At 41.6% G+C, this 21,886-nt stretch overlaps 1 protein-coding gene across 6 annotated transcripts in view; it reads left to right on the top strand.

Moving 5' to 3' along the window:
• The window catches only part of Atp13a3 (ATPase 13A3), an 86,762-nt gene that overhangs the window by 7,971 nt on the left and 56,905 nt on the right, over positions 1-21,886 (top strand). For 4 of the 6 annotated variants that reach the window (XM_003476955.5, XM_013160225.3, XM_013160226.3 and 1 more), the window contains 4 exons: positions 17,219-17,317; positions 19,383-19,556; positions 20,135-20,317; positions 20,526-20,596. In XM_003476955.5, coding sequence (XP_003477003.2) covers positions 17,267-17,317; positions 19,383-19,556; positions 20,135-20,317; positions 20,526-20,596 — 479 coding nt within the window. In that variant the 5' untranslated portion in view covers positions 17,219-17,266. Of the gene's footprint in view, positions 1-4,629; positions 8,442-17,218; positions 17,318-18,680; positions 18,873-19,382; positions 19,557-20,134; positions 20,318-20,525; positions 20,597-21,886 lie in introns of those variants that run through there. The other 2 variants (XM_013160224.3, XM_063261251.1) reach the window with 2 other exon arrangements.

Here is a 21,886-nt window from a genome sequence, read left to right as displayed (position 1 = left end):
TGCCTCAGCCTCCCAGAGTGCTGGGATTACAAGTGTGTACTACCATAGACAGCTGCAATTGACTTGATATTCATTCCATGTGTGAGTGGGATCATACGGTATTTGTCTTTCAGTGCCTTGCTTATTTGATTAACATAATGACCTGCAGTTCCATCTGTGTTGACATAGGTGACATGATTGGTTTCTTTTATGGCTGAATAGTGTTCTGTTACATGTTTCAGTTACAGTTTTTGTCTGTCAGTTGGTGGACACATAGGTTGTTTCCATTTTTGGCTATTGTGAGTAATTTTGCCACAAACCATGCAGATGTCTGCCATACTGATTTCGTTTCCTCTGGGTACATGCCAGCGGTGGCATTGCTGATTTTATGGTAGTTTTATTTATTTATTTTTAAGCAGTCTCTGTGTGGTTGTTAGTAATGGTATACTAATTTACATTCCCGCCACTTGGGTGTAAGTTTTCTTTGGGCCATGTTTTCGCCCCAGTACCATTTGTTTGGTGTGTGTTTGTTTACTTCTTTGTCTACCCTAGTACTAGATTTAGCTCCTTGAGATTAGAAATTAAATTTTTGAGCCAGGTGTGGTAACACTTACCTGTAATCCTGGCACTGAGAAGCCTGAGGCGGGAGGATCACCATGGGTTGAAGGCCAAATTGAGCTACATAGTGAGTCCGAGTCTAGCCTGAACTGCATAGCTAGACCTTGTCTCAAAAAAAAAGAAAGAAAAGAAACTGTAATCACTAACTTTTAGTCTAGTAATTGGTGCTTGCTAAGCCATAAAATCCTTTCAAATACATTATTGTGAAATCAGTAGTAATAAATCAGTCATCTTTTGCTTGGATGCTGATTCATTATTTGTAGATTGATTTTGAAATACTAGCACATTTGAACAGCATCTTTGTGTTTTCACTGAGTGTCTTTTTCTAACTAAGCAGCATTTTGAGGATAGATGGTAAGGAGCTGCTTGGCTGTAGTAAAGGCAGTGTTTTAAGCTCGCTACTGAACATGTTGGTGAGCCCCTGTCTGGAAAGGTGAAAGGTGAACCCTCTGGTTTCTAAGTAAGACACTGCTGTGTGACCCAGGAACAGGTGCTCTGTGGGTCGCCATAGCCACTGAGCCAGCTGCTGCTCAGAGGTAGAAGTTGCAGGGCTGAGAGACCCAGCTGGCTGCAGAGCCCACTCGCCACCCTTGCCTTGTCCTTTGTGTGTCGTGGGGAGTCAGCGCAGGTCCACCAGCTTGTTTGTGTGTTTAAACAGAGTCTAACTGTGTGTACTTTAACTGGCCTTGAACTCAGCAGTGATTCTCATGCCTGAGCCCGTAGGGATTCAGCGTAGGGCCACCAAGTAAGGCTTGGAGCAGCTGTGCCTCATGTGTGTGTTAACTTCTGAGTAAATGGACCCTCACTGAGGAGGAAGTGCTGAGGTGGGACCTGTGTAAATGTCCAGGAGGTCAGGAGGGGTCTGAGCAGAGGGTGGAGAGTGCGGGTGGATGAGCCGAGGAGGGTGCCCAGGACAGACTCTACCTTGCTGCCAGGATCTCCTTCCTCTCCTCCTTGGTCTCATGCCGTGTCATTGGTGAGCTGTACTTCAAGGTGCAGGCCGGTTTCCAGCCCTGAGGCTGTCCGTCTGTGCTTTCAGTGTCACGGATGAGGGCTGTGCCATGTGCAGACCTGAAAGGGACGGTGAGAGCCATCTCAGTGGCTTGGTCTGAAAGGGTGAGCTGGAGCTTGTCAGCAGACTGAGGTGAAGGAGGGAGGTGATCTTACAGAAGGGGAGGGGACTGGAGTGGTGGGGCCCTCTGAAGGCCTGCAAGCTGTGTCCTTTGGGATGGGACACCAGCGTTGTAGGGGGGTGAAGGTGCCTGTTGCAGGGGCGGCTTCTGAGGGTTGTTTCATGGTGCACCATTACTGTCTTTGGAGGCCACCACGGTGGAAAGGGAAGCCATGGCCTCCCTTCAAAGACTTCAAAGTATTGACGGAGGAAGACTTACTAACTTGGTTATCTTCGCATGCTTTCTGTTTATGCAACAACAGGATAGCCTTTGGAGATTTATTTTGGAGGTATTCTTACCAGCAGTGGGAAGCTATTAAATGAAAACAGTTCATTTATTTACTTAGTTTCTTGTATTGGGGATGGAACCCAGGGCCTTCATGCAGAGCTGCAGTCCAGCCCTTTGTTTCTTTTTTAATACGGAGACAAAGTCTCCCCAAGTTCTACTAAGATGCCCAGGCTGAACTTGAAATCACAGTCCTCTTGCCTCAGATGCCAGAGTGAAGGGGACACAGTCTGGTTGAACGTAGGGGATGTTTTGAACTTCTTGCAAACATGGATAGTTGTTAGTTGAATCTGGATCTGGAGTTCGTGAGAGGTCATTGCTCAAGATACTGGTTGATGGTAGCCACCAAAGATGCCCCAAGTGCTGTCCTTTTCCCAGGACCATATTGTGGCAGAGAGGAACCAGAGCAGCCAGTGGTGATAACCTCAGTGCTTGTCCCATGGTCCAGGGCAGCTTGGTATGACCTGCAGTTCGGCAGAGTGTGGGAGGTGTTGCCAGCGAAGATTTGTGGTGCATCTTGGGGGCCTAGTTACTATTTTTCATATGAAAAGTATGTTCACTGCATTTGGTACAAGTGGCTTTTGAATAAACTTTTGGAAAATAACCCTTTGAAAGATGATGCAGCCTACATGTTCCTTAGTCTGTTGCTAAGACTTTTTGGCTTAGTTGCCCCTCCTTGGCTGTGGAGAGCAGTGGTGGGGACCTGTGGCGGGTGGGTGTGCGTGCCGGTGTGCGGGCATGCGGGCGGGCTGCAGGAAGCACGCGGAGCCCTCTGTTCGATGGGCTCGACCTGGCCTAAGCCTAGAGCTGGGTATTCAGGTTAATTGCAGTGTTGGCCTTTGTAATAAATAAGTGGGTTTTGGTTGCAGTTTGGGCACTCAACCTCTGAAATGTTTGCTGTCATTGATCTAGAGAAATGAGAAATGCTGATCTTGGTTCAATGGAGTGATTTATTTTTTTGTTTCTATAAAAAGTATTGTTTGAAAACTAGTGAGCCTGTGAAGGTAAGTAAATATCCCTATACAGTTGCTGTTATTGTGGGGGTGTAGGACCCAAATACATCTTCTGGCCCTCAAATCCTGGATGACCATGCGAAGTTGGAAACTTCCTGTTTCTATGCTGCTTGTGCCTAACAGGCCGATCCTGTTCTGGACTGCTGACGCTGCCATGCCTTGGAGGTGCTGTTGAGTGTGACGTTGAGAGCTTTGCTCTGCCTCTGTACCCAGCCCATATGAGCAGATTTCAGGGCAGGAAATGGAGCAGAGCAGGGAATCCCAGGTTGTAATTACGCTTGTCAGTTTGGAGGGTTGTACTTTTGACGGAATCATTTTTTGGTGGTTTTGTGTTTCCTTGTGGCTGCACCTTCAAATTCAGTCTGGAAGAAATGCCAGCCAGAGATAGTACAGATTGTACATAGAGCCAGATCTGCTTACCTGCAAGCAGGGTAATAATCCTGAAGTGAGGCGTGCTGGCTGAGTTAAGGAAAACAGTTTAGACTTTCTGTGAGCAAGAGAAATGAGCACCTTAAGGTTTGTGTGTCTCCTCAGCCCTGGAGACTTGGGAGCGCATCCTAACTCCCTGGCAGGAGTGCTCCTGTGTTTCCTTCTCATCCCTGTGCTTGGCGCTCAGGTCCTGTCCCATCCTAGCTGTCCTCTTTGCTCTGCTCACTGTGGCACTCTTCTGTGCACTGTCCCTTCTGTTCCAAAGTACAGATGGAATCTAATGTTTCACAGCGTATTTGACAGTTTATTTGTTTTTCTGGTACTGGGAATCAAACTCATGAGCTCGCACTTTGCTAGTCAGGAGCTTGTGCCACTGAGCTATATCCCCAGCCTGTATTTGACAGTTTAGACTCAGCATTGTATTCCTCCAGTGTGTCCTGACTTACCTCTGTGGCTGATCAGTGAGACCAGCTCAGAGCAAAGTGTGTGCAAAGTGTGTGCAGTGATCCCAGCACCTCATCTGATTGGAACAGGAAGGGTCTTAGAGCTGTACCCCAATTCTAGCTTATAGGCAAAGGTTGAGAAAATCTGAGTTTGAGAATTAACTGTGAGTGTTAAGTTTCTAAACACTGAAATGTCCATTGAAATATAAAGCTATTAGGGATTTTAATTAACATTACTATTTTAAATAGTCACCAATTTGCATTAAAATGGAAGAAACGTTTACATGTTACTCAACAAAAATCCTTTGCTTCAGAACAGGTATAGTTTTTACCTTTTTTCTCACTGCTATGAACACTTAAGGCAAAATATGTGTTCCGTGCATTTGGAATGATGTGAGAAGAAAATATCCTGTTTTTTTTTTAAACTTTTTATTGGGGACCAAATTCACGGGGACCAAACTCACGACCGCCTGCTTGCAAGGCAGGTGTTTATGCAGCTGAGCTAAATCCCCAGCCCCTATCCTGTTTTAAAATTAGAGTTGTTAGATTAAAGCGTGTATGACTGGGGCGGGAATGTATCTCAGGCACAGGGTCTGCCTGGCAAGCACGAGGGCTTGAGTTCAGTTCCTGGTACCAACAAATAAAGTATGTTTTTTTTTTTTTTTTTTTGTACTGGGAATCAAACTCAGGACCTTGTGCTTGCCAGATTTTAAGTTTAAATATGCTGATACTTGGCTTTTTCAAAAGGTAGCAGACTCACGTTTCTGTTTTCTTTCTTTCTTTCTTTTTTTTTTTGTCTTTTTCCTTTTTATCGGTACCGGGGATCGAACTCAGGACCACCTGCTTGCAAGGCAGGTGCTTATGCCGCTGAGCTAAATCCCCAGCCCTCTTTATTCACTCTTGATCACTTTAACCACAGTTGCTGTATTAAACCGAATTATAAGTAAACCAAACAGGAAGATAACAGTAAGAGTTTTTGGAGTAGGGAAAGGGGGAGAGAGTAGGGAGGGAAAGAGAATCAGACTTTGGAACATAGCACCAGGTCAGTAGATGATGTTACAGCTGTCAGTCTTTTCCTTACCAGTGCTGGCTCGCCCCCTAGCTGTGAAAGAATGGAAATGCGGCAGCCGACCACAGACCCGAGACAAGGCTGTGTGAGCCAAGCTTGCATGGTTGAAATCTCCAGAGGGCATTGTTCACCTGCCTCATGGTATGAAGTTGAAATCACGCCTGTAATCCCACTCGGGAGGCTGAGGCAGGAGGATCGTTGTGAGTTCCAGACGAGCCTGGGCTACACAGTGAGCTCAAGGCCAGCCTGAACTGCACAGTGAGACCCTGTCTCAAAAAGACCAAAAAAAAAAAAAAAAAGTGAAAGATCTTGCATAATAGTTCATGCTGGCTTCCTTGTAATTTTGAACGAATTAAAACTGATGTATGAGCTATTTTTGTTTTGGAGTGAGGGGGAGATTGTATATGCTTTTATTTCTAATCTGGTAGTGTACCTGGTATATGTGCTCACCTAATCCTTAGAGATAAGTTAGTTCTATAAAAAAGATTTGCTGCTGTTTACTCTGTTGTGAGCTAACACTTCCTCAGCTGGGGTAAGTGTAGAGAACTTAAACAAATCTGATCAACAGTAGCTTAGAATTGTGCTAGCTAAGGGGTGACTCTAGCTCTAGTTTCTCCCTGACATACACTGATTGAGCAGAGCCTCGGGCGCAGAGAACAGGCTGGTGGAGCTGCACTGTCCCTGCACTGTGGATAGAAGTTCGGGCACACACGCAGTCAGTCGCCTGGGCCCAGGCTGCCTTCCAGTAGGTGCAGCCACAAAGCACGTAAGAGTCTCCCCACCTCCTACCCCAACTCAGAGGTGGCCATGGGCAGCAGCTTGCTGATCCATCTAGCTTGCTGTGACCTTAGCAGGAGGCAGCAGTTTTCTTTCTGGGCCACTTTGGTTCTGGTGGTTTTACCTGCTGCCTCTGTCAGACAAGTCTGTTTCGTTGCCTGCTGCCACACTTTTCACAGCATGTGGCGAGATTCAAACTGGGAGGTGCAGTTTCCAAAAGTCCCATACATAAACGTTTAAGGGGTGCTGTGAACATTTTAGAACCAAAGTAGCTCAGACAATTAAAATGTAAGTATATGCTGGGTGTGGTGGTGCGGGTGCCTGTAAAGCCAGCACTCAGGTGGCCAACACAGGCTTTCTGTGAGTTTGAGGCTGGACTAAGGCTACATAGTGAATTCAAAGCCAGCCTCAAATACATAGTGAGACATGGTTTCAAAAAAAGTGAAACTTTTGCATTAAAGTGTAAGTTTACACTGATACTAGGATCTGTGTCGGTGATTTTTAAAGAGTAGAATGAGTGGTGCTATAAGCCTGTAATCCCAGCACTTCGGAGGCTGAGGCAGGCAGGCAGGAGGATGGCTTCGAGTTCAAGGCCAACCTGAGCTACGTAGACCTTGCCTCAAAAAAGAGAAACGATGAGGGTATCATGTGTCAGTGTGCAGCTAACTTTTCCCTTTTAGCCAAGTATGGTATGATATAATTAAATCAAAAACTGTTTTGTCTTAGGAGATGAGTTTTACCGTGTGGGGTGGAAAATGTGTCTGAATGTTAAAAGGTTACTTTCTTTTTTAAATGAAAGTGATAAAGAGGTATGCAAGAAAGATAGTGCAGGCCAAACTCTTCATGTAGATCTCAATATATGTAATTATCTTAGCTATCACATTGTTTTGGAACATATAAAAGTATAATTATACAAAGACTTCACTTCATCAATATAAATAGTCTTGGTTTGGTGTGTATTGGATACAATAGTCCTCCTTAAGCCTAAACACAAAGACAAAAGCATGTATTATAAGAGAAAGCCCAAGATGGGAAGTGATAAAATGAGTATTGAGTAGAGCTTTGTTAAAATTTCACTGGTATCCTTGTAAAATTTCCATGTATTCATTAAATTAGATTATGTCATTCTTATTGTTAGGAGCTGACTTGAAGTTTTAAGTTGCTTTTGTAGAGTTGTCACATGTCAGTGTTTAGGTAGCTCGAAGATGCAGGTTTTCTTTCCACTTTTTGGGTATAAATATTTGAATACACACAGAAGTTGAGATTGTTAAGTGAGTAGGATTGTATATGTAGGGAATATGTGCATTACACAAAGTCGTCATCTTAGTTATTTTGTATGCTACAAGTTTGAAAATAGTAAATTGTTGAGATTGCTGTTGATGATTCAGAATCTTTGAATAACCTTTGGTGGTCCCTTTTTTTGTACTGGTAATTCAGCCTAGGGCTTTTGCACTGAGCAGTAGCCCTAGCCTTTTTTCCCCCTTTATTTTAAAGTTTTTAATTTTGAGGCTAGGGTCTCCTCTCTCTTAACTGCCCAAACTATACTTGAATTTGTGATCCTCTTCCCTCAGCCTCCCAGAGTACTGGGATTACGGGTATGTGCCATCCAAATCTGCTTCTTTGTGTGGCTTCCAAAAATGTTTATCAGATTTTTTTTTTTTTTTTTTTTTTTTTTTGTCTTTTTCATTTTTATCGGTACCGGGGATTGAACTCACGACCGCCTGCTTGCAAGGCAGGTGCTTATGCCGCTGAGCTAAACCCCCAGCCCCTGTTTATCAGATTTTTACTTAACATTAGTAGGTATGGTTAATTCACAGCAAATGCTATCTAGAACTATAAAAAAAACTGGAATGATTACTTGTATCATTGAACAATACAAGGTGTCCCAAAAGCCTCAGCAATTTTAAGCTTTAAAATTGCAAAAATGTGAGTGTTTTAAGAATAAAAGCTCCGTTGGAAAGCTCAATTGCTTTAATTTCTTTAGTGAATTAAGTTGTTCCTTTACTTCAGGCTGGCTAGAGATGGCAAATAGACTGAGGTAAAGCATTGAATAGAACCGTGTTACTCAGTACTGCTTTGTTTGAAGTTTTATGTGAGTTACGACCATTTTTTAAAATTGCCTTGTGAAATTACCTGCTTAGGAATTAGGCAGTATATAGAGTTTTATTAAAAAAAAAAAAAAAAAAAAAAAAACCAGGACTATGCACTGTTAAGAGCACGAGAAGGGAGGCAGAGGCTGTGCATTGAGGATTGGCGGTGCCTGTGGCAGCTCCCTCGTTTAGGGAACAGATCTGATGGGCTCCTTAGCCTGGGCTGGAGACGGCATTTGAAATCTTTCTCAGTCTACGTGACTTGAAAGGAGCTATAAACTTCCAAAATCAAGCACTGCCTGTGTTCAGTGGGACCTGTTCCTGGTAGCTTCGCATTGTCCTGCACTGCGTTTCCATTGGCACAGCCGCACACAGCCACCACAGGGTCATTGTAATTCAAGGAAGGGTTTGGCTAGGCACAATGGCCTGTGAGCTCTTCGCCTCCTAGATAACATCAAGGCTTGGCCTGTGCTGTGGAGCTGGAACTTGGTGAGCCAGCAGGATGCAAGTCATTCACACACGAGGACCTTCGTGAGTGGCAGCGTGGACCTCTGCACACACTGAAAGTACGTGCATCTTAGAATCCTGACTTTGTGTCTTAGTCATTTGAATGCAGTCAAACCAGAACTGTTGGACATAAAATTGTCATCTTGGAATGGATTTTTGTACTTATTTTTATTTTAATTAAGAGCCAATTTTCAAAAACTTTTGTTAATAGCAGTTGAAAGGAACAATATAATTGCTGTGGGTAGGAAATTTTGTTTATTTTCTGTGATGCAGAAATTGATTTAAAATGGCTGGGGATATAGCTCAGTGGCAGAGTGCTTCCTGGCAGACATGAGGTTGTAAGTTGGATTCCTGGTACCAAAAAAAAAAGAAACTGATTTAAAGTGCAGACCACCAGAGTTACTGTATTCTTTGTCAAGTATATTTTAGAAGTTTGCTGTGAATGCTTGGGTTGTCTTAATTTGATACATGGTGGAATGATACTTAAACATGCGTCTTTGTTAGGCATTGCATTTAAGATATTTTTATATAGTTCTTATGGAATTGTTGAAATGATGCTAAAGGCTTTCTGTTTATGCTTTCAAAATTTAAGTATTACCTTTGCAATATGTATATTTTAAATGTAAGACTGTTTTATTTATTTTGTTGGAGGGTTTTCTTTTGTTTTTTTTTGTTTTGGTCTTTTTGAGACAGGGTCTTGCTATTCAATTCAGGCTGGCCTTGAGCTCACTTTGTAGTCCAGGCTGGTCTTGAACTCAAATCTTCTAACCTCAGTCTTCTTCTACTGGGATTACAGAAGTGCGCTACCATGCCTGGCTTGTTGGAGTTTTCTGTAAGTTAATAAAGGGCAAATTCTAGATAATTCCCTATGAGATGTGTATGTTTAAAGTGAATAATAATTGGTGGTTTTTAGAGCAACTTTTTATTTAAATTATTTAAGTTTATAGCAGTTTTACTTTAAAATTTTGTAAGACATTAAAAAGCAACTAAATTGAGAATGAATATTTTTAAAAAGATTAGTATAGTATGGTCAGCAATTTAGCTTTTTGTGCTTTGAAAAGCACAAAAATACGTGGTGGGCAGTAGACTTTGATAGCTCACTTAGAGATAACTGGAGTATTTCTTTTTTTTTTTTTTTTTAACTGGTACTGGGGATTGAACTCATGACCACGCACTTGCAAGGCAGGCCCTTATGCCGCTGCACTAAATCCCTAGCCCTCTGAGCAGGTTTTTTTTTTGTCTTTTTCCTTTTTATCGGTACCAGGGATCGAACTCACGACCGCCTGCTTGCAAGGCAGGTGCTTAGGCCGCTGAGCTAAATCCCCAGCCCCCAAATTAAAAACTTTTTATGTGGGAGGAACTTCAGATTTGCAGAAAAGTTCATGTGTGGTGGTATTCATTAAGTTCCCTTTGTTACCCTCCTGATGCCTGCTGTGTTTCCCCTCCACTCCTGTTAGTAATTTGCCATGTGTCTAGCTAGAGGTTATTGGCTCTCAAAGAACCAGCTGTTTCTTTCTTTTCTTTTTTTTTTTTTTTTGTCTTTTTGAGACAGAGGGTCTCACTTTGCAGTTCAGGCTGGCCTTGAGCTCACTTTGCAGCCAAAGCTACCATAGGTGGTCTCAAACTCATAATGATCCTCCTGCTTCATCCTCCTGAGTGCTAGAAGCATGGCCACCACACCCAACTCAGTTTTGGATTTATTGGCTTTTTTCTGTTTTCTGTTCCATCAATTTCTTCTTGAGATCCTCTTTCCCTTTAGTAGTTCTGTTTGCCATGTTTACTGTGGGTGTAACTTGCCACTGTCCAGGTGGGGCTGTTCTTGTTCAGTTCACTGTATACTTTGTATTTTCTAATTCCTTGGACTCATAGGTTTTAGAAGTATATTTTGTTTCCAAATATTTATCAGTTTTCTCCTCCTGTTTCTGTTACAATATTAATTTAATTCCATCATGTTAAATACTTTGTTTTTATGACTTTAGTCAGTTTTATAGGGTAATTTTGGTTGCTTTTTTTTTGAGATAGCATCTCACTGTGTAGCCCAGGCTGGTTTTGAAGTCACTGTGTAGCCTCCGCTGCCTTGGAATCTGTGATCTTCCTGCCTCAGCCTTCTGAGTGGTGGTATTACATGCCAGTGTTAAAAGAACATCTCCTCTGGGTGTATTGGAGTGTTCTCTGTTCAGGTTTTAGGTTTTTGTAGTCCTCTTGTCTATCTTTTGAGAGGGTTAGTGAACAGAAATTTCTGATAGTTGAGCATTGCTTCTTTATTTTCATGTTTTTGTTGTGTGTTATTTGCTTTATGTAGATATCGAAGTTCTTAAATGCATACGTATTGGGGGTTGTTATTTTACCTTCATGAATTGGCCCCCTTGTCATTGTGAGATGATGTTTTCTCCAGCTTTATTTTGAAGTGTTTGAATGATATATATATTTTTGAATTTTATGACCTTGTGTATTAATATTTAAAGTGAATTTCTAGAGCCTCTATAATCCATGCCTGTAAATCCCAACACTCTGGGAGGTCGAGGCAGGAGGATCTCAAATTCAAGCTCAGCCTGGCGAGTTTAGGGGTTTAGGAACACTGTCTCAAAATTAAACAAACAAAAATGAAAAAATGCTGGGGACCTAGCTCAGTGTAAAAGTCCTGGATTATTCCTACATTGAGTAAAATGGACTTTCGCAGGTAGCATGCTGTTTTGAAATACAATCATAATCTCAGCTCTTGAAGGTTTTCTGTTTTGTTTTATTATTGATCACTCTCTGTCACTCGGGCTGGCCTTGAAATGTCCCCTCTCTCTGTCCCCAGGGTGCTAATATCATGAGAATATATCACCATACCCAGCTTCCTTGCTGTGTGTGCTTATTTCATTTATATCCAAGGTGGCAGCTGATACTATTAGGTTTCAGCTGTCATCTTGTTACTTTTTTCTTCTTTGTCTCGTCACTTTTTTTTCCTTTGTTTTAGTCAGTTGAGTTTTTCTTTCTTTTTTTTTTCCTCTTAAGACAGGCCCAGGCTTACCTTGAATTTGAGGAGATCCTCTGGCCTCAGCTTCCTGATTGTTGGAATTACAGGCCTGTGCCACTACACCAGGTTGAGAATTTTTTATGGTTCCATTTAATTCTCCTGTATTAGTTTTGTAGCTGTGAGTCTGATTTTATTGCCCAGTTTAAAGTGTAAAATGTGCATCTTTTAACTTAGCATTCTAGTTTCAAGTAGTAGGAACCCCCTTCAGTTGTTCTGTAAGGGTTTTACAACAGAATACTAGTTTCTCCCTAATTTTTGAGACAGGATCTTGCTATATAGTCCAGGATGGCCTCAAATTTGTGGTGATCCTCCTGCCTCAACTTCCTGAGCGCTAGAATTGCAGGTGTGTACCCGCATAGCTGTCATTTCTGAGGTTCTTCATTGCTTTGTGGAGCCCACAATGTTTTTTCTTCCTGAAAGATTTCCTTTAAGTTCTGTTTTGTAGTGTACTGTAGGTCTGGTACTGGTGAGCCCCACCCCTTCCAGTTTTTGAGTTTAGAAAATCTTTATTCTCATCCTCAATGTTAGGAGGTATTTTTGCTGGGTGTGGAGTTTACCGAGTAGTTTCTTTCTCTTGACTCTTGGAAAATGTTGGTCTTGCATCCTTTCTTCTGCATTCCTTTGGCAAGAACTTTGCCACTGTTACCTTCCTATTTTATTAGTTTTGTTTTTGTTTCTAGTTGAATTTAAGATTTTTTTTTGTTTTTGTTTCTAGTTGAATTTAAGATTTTTTTTTGTTTTTGTTTCTAGTTGAATCTAAGTTTTTTTTTTTTGTACCAGGGATTGAACTCATGACTTTGTGCTTGGCAGGCAGGCGTTTAGTTTGCTGAGCTAAATCTCTGGCTGAATTTAAGATTTTTAAAATGACTTTTTAGGAAAAGTTTGATGACATTCCTTGCTACTGTTTTGTTTCCCTTCTCCTTTACTACTATACTGGAGATCAAACCTAGGTCCTCATGTAGTCCAGGCAAGTGCTGTAGTACCGAGCACATCTCTACTTCTTTAAAATTTATTTTCAAGAGGTTTTTTTGTTTGTTTGTTTGTTTTGTTGTTTTTTTGAGACAGGGTCTTGCTTTGTGGTTCAGGCTGGCCTTGAACTCACTCTGTAGTTCATGCAGGACTTGAATTCACTGCCAGCCTCCAGCCTCCTCCTACTGGGTGTGGGATTACAGGTGTGTGCTGCCATGCCCAGCTACTTTCAAGTTTTTATTTTGTATTTAAAAAAAATTTTTTTTTTTTTTTTTGGTACTGGAAATCAGTCTCAGAACCTTGTGCTTGTCAAGCAGACGCTTGTGCCACTGAGCTATACCCCGGCCCTGTTTTCAAGTTTTTAGCACCATTGGTTTGGAGTACGGTACTGGGGATTGAAGCTGGAGTGCTCTACCCCTGAGCTACATCCCTAGCTTACTCTCTTTTTGGATAATTTTTATTATTGTGTCTTTAAGGTCGTCGGTTTTATTCTGCGATACCTGGTCTGCTGTTAATCTCATCTGTGTATTTTCCATCTTTTAATTAGATGTTAGACACTGTCAATTATTGGCTATTGGATACTTTTCATTGTAGTACATGTCCCAAACTTTTTTCTGTGAGTTGAAAATGATTTTCAGGTTTTTCTTTTTAAAAATTTGGTTTCAGGTCTCAATTTTTTTTTTTTTTTGTACTAGTGATTGGAGTCATGACCTTGTGCTTGCCAGGCAGGTGCGGATGCCCCTAAGCTAAATCCCAGCTTCAGGTCTTGCTTTTAGCTTTATTTGGGAGGACTAGAGTAGTTTTTGTTTGGGGCTAGTTTTATTCCTCTTCTGACTCCAGGGATAGTCTCTGATTGCTTGCCACAGACAGGGCTGCGGTTGATGGGACTGGCACTGCCCCACCCTGTGTGAGTTGTGTGTGTTTCCTCCTAATCATTTGGGGCAGTGGTTTTCCTGGCCTGTGGTCCTGTCTTTTCCTGGTGCTAGTCAGGACTTAGCTGCAGACTCAGCCCACCCCCGGATGTGGGTGTCAGTCTTTGTGTACATTTCCTGGTGACCTCATCTTACACAGGTTGCTTTGATGCCTCCCTGCACTTCCAGCTTCGTCTCTACTTTGGGAAAACCCTGGCTTCCCCTGAGTCCCTGACCCTATAGAGAGCCATCCTGGCCTCGTCCTCATCTGGAGGAGTTTATGTTTGTAATTTGTGGGAAAGGTTATTGGAATTCTAGTTTAGTACATTCCAGTCTGCCATTTCCAGTGCAACCCCCCATGACTGGAGTAGGAGACACAGAGATATCTGCAGCTGAGGGGAAGTTAGGGTTCCTAAGTCCAGTTGGAACAGTGGCTAACTAGAACAAAGGCCATGACCCGGGACTGAACCTGAGTTTTATTAATCAGTGAAGAAGAGCGAGGCAGGGATTGAGTGACTGAGAATGGATGCTGTGAGCAGAACTAGGTAGTAGGCTCAGAGCACCTCTGCAGTATGAGAGAGAGAGGTACCAGGCAGCCTCTGAGTCTGGAGGACCCTGCATAACACACTTTGGAAGTATCTGTGTTTTTGCCTAACTCTCACTAGGTGTAGGGAGCTGTGGGTGGGGCATCACAGACCTGTCGGCATTGCCTGTGGGGCAAGGAATCAGCGCCCTCGCTGGCCCCGTTGGCATTGCGTAAGGCCAGTTGAAGGGGTGAGCAAATACCCAGTCAGCTCTGCATTTACCAATAGCAGAAGTAGGGCAAGGGTTAGCCAAAATGGAGACAAAATGTCTTGTTCAGGGGGAGCATCCAGGGCAGTGGGCTTCCCCAAGCCCCCATCCCTTGCAGGCAAATGCCTTTTAGGCGCAAAACTGGAAAAACTGTGGAACTTTTGTGTAGCTCTGTTACTGCTTTCCTTCATTGCTCAGTATCGTGTTCTTTGGAAGCTGTGATTAATTTTGCCTGTTCGGGGGTGGTTTGAGGAATTAGGCAGATCTGATTCATGATACTTCATGATGGTTGGGAGCAGAAATCTCGTCATACACAATTGTGAAGTAATTTTCTTCTTAGGAAACATGCGTAGTGTGATGGGAAGGGAAGATAACATTTGGATAACTCCAGTGAACCTTGAGTCATGATCCTGGGGTTCATTTGAGCCCAAGGAAGACTCACTAACTAAAGGGCATGGGCACTGGCCTTGCTGAGTTCTTTCTGGGGAGGTGTTGGAGGTTTAAGGCTGCTGCCTCAGCCTTTGGGTAGGCACTGGCAGGGCTGGGTTGTTACACCTACACTTTCAGGCCCAAATGCTGCCCTAGATTGAGAAACATTGTTAATGCATTGCCAGTGGTAATGTGCTTGTTTTGGAGAAGATGGACCAAGTTCTTTAAGACTACTGTTCCACAGTGGCACTGAGTCCGTTATTTTCAGTGGTTGTGTGGTTAATGATAAAACATCAAGGGATTTCAATAGTTATGTATCAGATTAGTTTAAAATCCTGCATTTGGCTTTTAGCTCTGCATTTATCCATAAAAGTACCACATTAGTGTGTATGGCAGATCATTTTTTAAAAATCTTTATTGTGACACAGGGCTTCGTCATGCAGTTCAGGCTGGCATTGAGCTGACGTTATAGACCAGGTTGGTCTTGAACATGAAACAATCCTCCTGCCTCAGCCTCCCGAGTGCTGGGATTACAGGCATGCACCACCATTAGATCATGTATTAAGCAGGTTTTTTGAGTGCCTCTCATGTCATACTGCTGTATACTGGGTAGATGAGTAGGAGTATGGGATCTAACGTGAGAAAGGGAGTCTCTGCTGTTCTGTGGAGGTCTTACTTTACAGTCCTGGCACAAAATACCCCACTTCCACAAGGTAAAGGAGGAAAGGTTTATTTTGGCTCCCAGATTCTAAGGAAGGATGGCATGGCAAGGGAGAAACAGTTCAGGGTGTGGCAGGCAGGAAACAGTGAGCCTCCCTCCTTACCCTTTTCATTTCATCCAGGGTGCAAACCTGGTTGGTGTCACCCACACCCAAAACTTAGGTTCTTCCCTCTTCAGTAAATCCATCACCAACATCAAGAACTATGCTGAACCAATCAGTGGATTAACCCAGTATTACACACCCATGACCCATTCACTCCAAACTCCCCACCCGTGTGCACTGAGGCTTTGGGCGGGGGGACTCAGATACATTGTCCAACGCAGTGACTCTAAAACTTTTCCGATTCAGACCTTTAATGCTCTTTAGATCTACTGTGGATGTGCATTTGCTCGCGCGGGTTTTAGCTGTACTGATGCCATGTTATTGGTTAGTGCTGCTGTTTTAAGCATGGTTGGCCCTTGGTATCTGGAAGACTGCTTGTCAGGTAAGCACAATCAAAAGGTATTTAGTCCCTTGTTTAAAATGGTGTCCTGTTTGCACTTAACCCACGGTACTCCTCTTCCCATATGCTTTCAAAGACTTCTGGATCACTCTAACACCCAGTGCAACACAAATGCTGTGGAGATAGTTGTTATACTGTGTTATTAAAGGAATAATAATGAAAAATGTCTCTACATATTCATTACTTTTTTCCTTATATTTTGGCTCATAGTTGGTTGAACTAGTGGACACTGAATGTAGACTGTGATTAGCATGGTTTACCTACCAATCATTGACTACAAAAATAGTAGCATTTTGTGCAAAGCTGGCTAAGGATAAGGATTGCTGGTGGGCTACGTGGAAATGTGTATTGGCTGAGGGTTTCTTGCTGTTGTGAGAAACTTGCTAACATCCAGAGTATTTGTTTTTAGCCACCTCTGATGGTAGAGGAGATTGATCCCTTGGAGACTGTTACCCTAGCAGCCCCGCACTTTGCAGGCTGAATTTTCCAGTATCATTGCAGGGCAAGTTCTGAGCGCTTCGCCTTTTTCTCTGAAAACAAGAGATTATTAAGTCAGTCAAACATACTGTTGAACTTACTACATGTGAAGGGACATTTTTCTGGAAATAACTATTGTATAAAAATAAATAGTAGTCAGGCATGGTGGTGCATGCTTGTAATCCCAGCACTGAGGAGGCTGAGGCAGGAGGATTGCCACAAGTTCAAGGTTAACCTGGGCTACGTAGTGATACTCTATCTCAAAATAAAACAATTAGTAAACAGTGTCATTTTACATTTTGTAGGTCTATTTGTTATGTAGTTAAGTGCCTCGTAGTTGACACACAGAATAAAGGAAAAACTGTGTCAGTGGGCTTAGTGAGTTTTCTCCTTTGACAAGTCCTTTCTGTGTAGTCAGAGTTGGAAAGGTGCTTTGTGGGCCTGGAGGTCATTGGGGTCAGTGGGGCACTCTCCAGCAGGAGCATACCTGCCTAATCACCAAGACGTGGCTAAAGATTACCATTTGTGGAACAGTGCTCAGTGGGTGTTTGTTGAATGATAAATAAATAAATAAATAAATAATCTCTGAGAATTTTGGGCCAGTTTCTCTTCTGGTGCATTACTCTTTACTGTAGTTCAAGAAGAGTTGTGTGATGCATGGTAGCTCAAGGTGGTTGAATTAAGCTGGGAATGAAAAAGGATGATTATATACTAGCTCTTATAATTTTAACTGTTCAAGGCTGCTGCTGGTAGAAATTGATGTCATATTCTGAGTTTCCTGGAAGTAAAGAAGTTCAAGAATTGTCGTGCCATTGAGACTGCCCTTAGCACTTGGATGACTGTTTAAAATACCAGTTGAACTTTGATATATGAACCGTGAGAGCTGTCCCATCAACAGGTGTTCATTGCTTTGGAGGAAATCAAATTTACTGAGAACACTTCAGGGCGCTGTGTGTAATAGGTGAGTGACCGAAGACTTAAGATGATTCACAGATACCTGTTTCTCTTTCAGTTATCTTCAGCTGTTGTGAAAGGCAAGACCTCCCAAACCACTGTAGATATGGACAAGGAGGAAAGGAAGATTATCAACCAGAGTCAAGAAGATGAAATGGTAACCAACTTGCAGAGTTTAGCTAGGGAGCATGAAGAATTGTCACTGCAGTTTATTTGGGGAGTAGAGTTTCTTCATCTTGTGGGTGCTTTTGTATTTTTTGAGACAGAGCCTTGGTATGTAGTTAAGGCTGATCTTTAACTCACTGTGTAGTCTAGACTGGCTTTGAACTCATGACGATCCTCCTGCCTCAGCTTCCCAAGTGCTGGTATTACAGGCTTTATTATTCTGTGTTTTTGCATTGGTATTAGGTAATACCTCTGTTTATATGTTACATAAATGTTTTAATATATAGTTCTTTTTTCACTAGAATTCCTTTTTTGCTTGTCAACTGTTAGAATTAGAGGTTGTAGTCCTCCATGCCTGTAATCTCAGCTACTCTGGAGACTGAGGCAAGATTACAGATTGAAGATCAGCCTGGGCAATTTAGTCAAACTATCAAAGCATAGAAAGAGCTGGGTAAGATCCATCCCTGGTACTGAGAACAGATCAATAAAACTCAGACAAGAAATATTGTTTTGCATTTGTTGGTTTAAGATGTTTGCTAATACTTAAATATAATCCTAAATGAAGGGCTCTGAATTTGGATTGAAATGTTTTAAATTAGCTTTAATTTAAAATATAGCTTGGCAACCTTTTGTTGGGGAATGGGAGATATGTCAGGGAAAATACAAGCTGTCCCGTTAAACATCAATTTCAGATAAGTAAGGAATATATTTTTTTATCAGTGTCTCCCAGAAGTTGCATTGGGCAGATTTGAATTTAACGGGGCATTTGACTTGTGCACCTACAGCGTTTGGGTGAGGTGATGGAAGCATTTCATGGGCTCTTATGGGCGAAGTGATCAGTTAGAGTGGTATTGGCCAGTTAGTAAATTACTTGCACAAAAATAAATTTAATACCATCCTATCTAAGTGCAGTGTTAAATTATGGATTACACCTTACAATAGAAGTACAATATTAGTGAAAAAACTGGTGAAATCCTGGAACTGAGTTTAACTGATAGCAATGCAGCAGTCTTGACCTTTTGATTTTTTTTTTTGGGGGGGGGTCTTTTTCCTTTTTGTCGGTACTGGGGATCAAACTCATGACTGCCTGCTTGCAAGACAGGCGCTTATGCCGCTGAGCTAAATCTCCAGCCCCGACTTTTTGATTTTAACAAATGTATCAAGAGGCTCACGATAAAGAAATAGAAGAAAAGGTATACAGGAACTCTTAATTTTTTTCTATAAATCTGAATAAAGTAAAGAGGTTACTTAACAAAAATCTGCTTCATAACTGTTAATTCTGAAAAGGTACAGTGTATAAGAATGAAGCTAGAACTATTGTAAGCTGATAAACTATGAAAATACTGTGTCTTTAGGTATCAAGAACCTGGCCAAGAGGCCTGATAGTCAGTATTGGGAATCTGGCCAAGAGTCCTGATTGTCTTTAGAATGCTGCAAGAAAAATAAAAAGCAGAGACAAGTAATTCTTCAGTTGCTGAAAGTCAGTGTCTCTGGATTGGACCTCACTCCCAAAGCAGCCACTGTTCATTAGCTGTACACAGTGACAGGTAGGCTAGCAAAAGATCACAGTTCATCAGAAGACGCCCTTCAAAGGCATGTAGACAATCTTAGGTGCAGAAGTATCTTGACCTGGAGTATAATCCTGTGATGCTTCAAGGCTAGGAGATGCCATGCTTGGAAGGGTCAATGGGAAATCCCAGATGGGTGGTACCAGCAATCCCAGTCCTTGGGTTTATCCCACAGGGAAATACGCAAAACCAGTCATTGTGAATTTGTGGTCCCCAGCATATGGGGAAAAATGTAAATATGAGCATACTGTGTCAGCAAAGAACTTTTAATATTAAAGATATCAATTATGAAATCATGAATTTAAGTACTTAAAAGTATAATTTTGACCACAATCTTGTCAGAAACAAAATATAAAAGTAAATTACAGATTGAGAAAAACACTTACAGTTATGTGACAAGACAGTAATGGCCATCTTGGAAACTCCTCTGCACTTAATTCTCTTGAGTGTCCTGCAATAACTAACCCTGTGGTCACTGTGCCCGGGCAGGAGGTTTATGGCTATAACTTGTGTCGCTGGAAGCTTGCTGTCGTGTCTCTGGGCGTGATCTGCACCGGTGGGTTTCTCCTCCTCCTCCTCTACTGGATGCCAGAGTGGCGTGTGAAAGCGACCTGCGTCAGAGCTGCGGTCAGGGACTGTGACGTGGTGCTGCTGAGGACAACTGTACGTCCACTTGGGTCTTGGAACTGATAAGTCCCAGACTAAAACACTGTCGTATTTGCTAGCAATAGATAATAAATACGCTCACTGGCATATGTGCACATCACATCTTTATTCTTTTAAGATTTTGTTTTGAAGCCTAAATGCAAGCGTTTTATAAGAGGCTTGATATACCTGTTGTGAGCGAATGAATACTCATGATTTTTTTTTTTTTTAATTTTGTTTTTTGAAGTAGGGTCTTACAATGTCGTAGTTCAGGCTGGCCTTGAACTTTCTATACAGCTCAGCCTGGCCTTGAATTTCTGATGGTCTGCCTGCCTCAGCCTCCAGTGCTGGGATTACAGGCGTGTGCTACTATGCCCCGGCTTCCTGATCTTTTATGGAATATATTGTTGTTTGTACAGGTGAAATACGTTGTGAAGTGGGAAGTACTTCTTGAGTTTGTTCTTGTTTAACGCTTAATATGTAGGAAATGTTGCTTTCTCAATTAGAGATGAATGTATAAGGAGTAGAAATTAAGTAAAAATGTAGCCAGTTATATAGTATACATAACCGACTACCATTTTTCTTTCTGTCTTAAGGATGAATTCAGAATGTGGTTTTGTGCAAAAATTCGCTTGCTTACTTTGGAGAATGACTCATTTTCGAATCCCAAATCCATACTTAATAAGATTTGCAACGGCCATGGAGTTCATTTAACTGAGAACCCAGCTGGAGAGAACAGGCATGAGCCGACTAAATATTTACAGACTCATTCACAGCAGGTATTGGATCAAGTGTTAAAGTGTCTTTAAAAAACAAGAATTGTTAACATTTTGTACTAGGATATAAATTAATAATTTTGCTGCAGTTATTGCTTGAAATAAATTTGTATGTATATTACCAGACACAAATTTGGTCGTTAGTAGAATAAGCAGATTGTGTGCTAACCCACAATTGTGTGCTTTTGTGTAATCTTTTTATGTTCTACAGATTCGTTATTTCACCCACCATAGTGTAAAGTATTTCTGGGATGATACCATTCACAATTTTGATTTCTTAAAGTAAGTATCTTTCTTTTTCTTGGATTGTATCTTGAAAACATTGTAGGTAGAAAAAAAATCTATTCTAAAAAAAACCAAAAAGCATTCTAGTGTTATATAAAATGAAAGAGGTTTTTATTGTACAACTTGTATTCATTTGTTCATCAAACACTCTCCACCGTTCTTTGAAGACTAATATGACTGTTTAAAAATAAATACCCCCTATAAGTTGTACCCTGGCAAAATTCCCTGAAGTTACAAGCTGTGTGATGCAACAGTTTTTCTGATTTTGAGTTCTTTTTTACCTTGACATGAGAACATAGCCTGTGTTTAACTTAGGTTTTGTGTGTATGGTGTTGGGGATCAATTGAAGGGCCCCTACTATGCTAAGCAGGTACTTTACTACTGCACTGCACTCCAGACTTTACGGTTTAACTTTAAGTATACTGCCTCCTAATTTGTTGACAGTCACATCCAGTTGTACCGGTGTATGAAACAATCGAGTGATAGACAAACTTAATTTACTATGTGAATAATGAATGAGACACTTACCGCAGGTTGAAAGCCTTTGGACAGGAAAATTGGAGTAATCTGTTACAATTTTTCACAGAGTTCAAGCAGTGTTACCAAATTAGGATTAAACTTTTTCTTTTTTTAAAGAAATGGGGTCTTGCTATGTTACCCAGGCTGACCCTTAACTCTTGGGCTTCATGTGATCTTTCTGTCTTAGCTTTCCGAGAATTCTATTTTTATTGCTGCTGCTGAAATGATTATAATCACTCATTAAATATCACCTTTAGAGTGCCACAGGAGTTCTTCTAGCAATTAAAGGTTTGTGAATCGTTAAAGATAGCAATGTCTTTATTTTCCCTCAAATACACTGAAGAATGGGAATATTCTGTAATGGATCTAAGCATTTTTAGGTGTTTAGTTCTAAAGAACCTTTCTGATTAAGTGGGAGCCATTGTTTTAAAAAAAATTGCCAGTGGACTGCCGTTTTATTAAAAACTGTGATCCTGGTCCTTGCCCCTCCTGAACAATTCATCTGCTTGAGTGGGGGAAAGATCAAACATTTGCTGTGGTCTCCATAAGCCACAGAAATTTATAGCGGTGAAGCATGTAGCCTAGCTTTCCTATCTAAAAAAAGTAGAGAGGTATTGAAATGAAGCATGTATAAGCTTCTCTGTTTTACAGTTCTGTGACTGGTGTTATTAAAATAAGCATGCTAAAGACATTTGGAGAAAAGCAGATGTTAGTTGGGTCCCAGTTGGGCTGGTTAGAGGTTGGTGTGACTCAAAAAAGTTCTATTTG

This window comes from Cavia porcellus, unplaced genomic scaffold (assembly GCF_034190915.1).
Source record: "Cavia porcellus strain 051 isolate PalLab524CR breed Dunkin Hartley unplaced genomic scaffold, mCavPor4.1 scaffold_14, whole genome shotgun sequence".
Lineage (NCBI taxonomy): Eukaryota > Metazoa > Chordata > Mammalia > Rodentia > Caviidae > Cavia > Cavia porcellus.
This window is presented reverse-complemented; position numbering and strand designations above follow the sequence as displayed.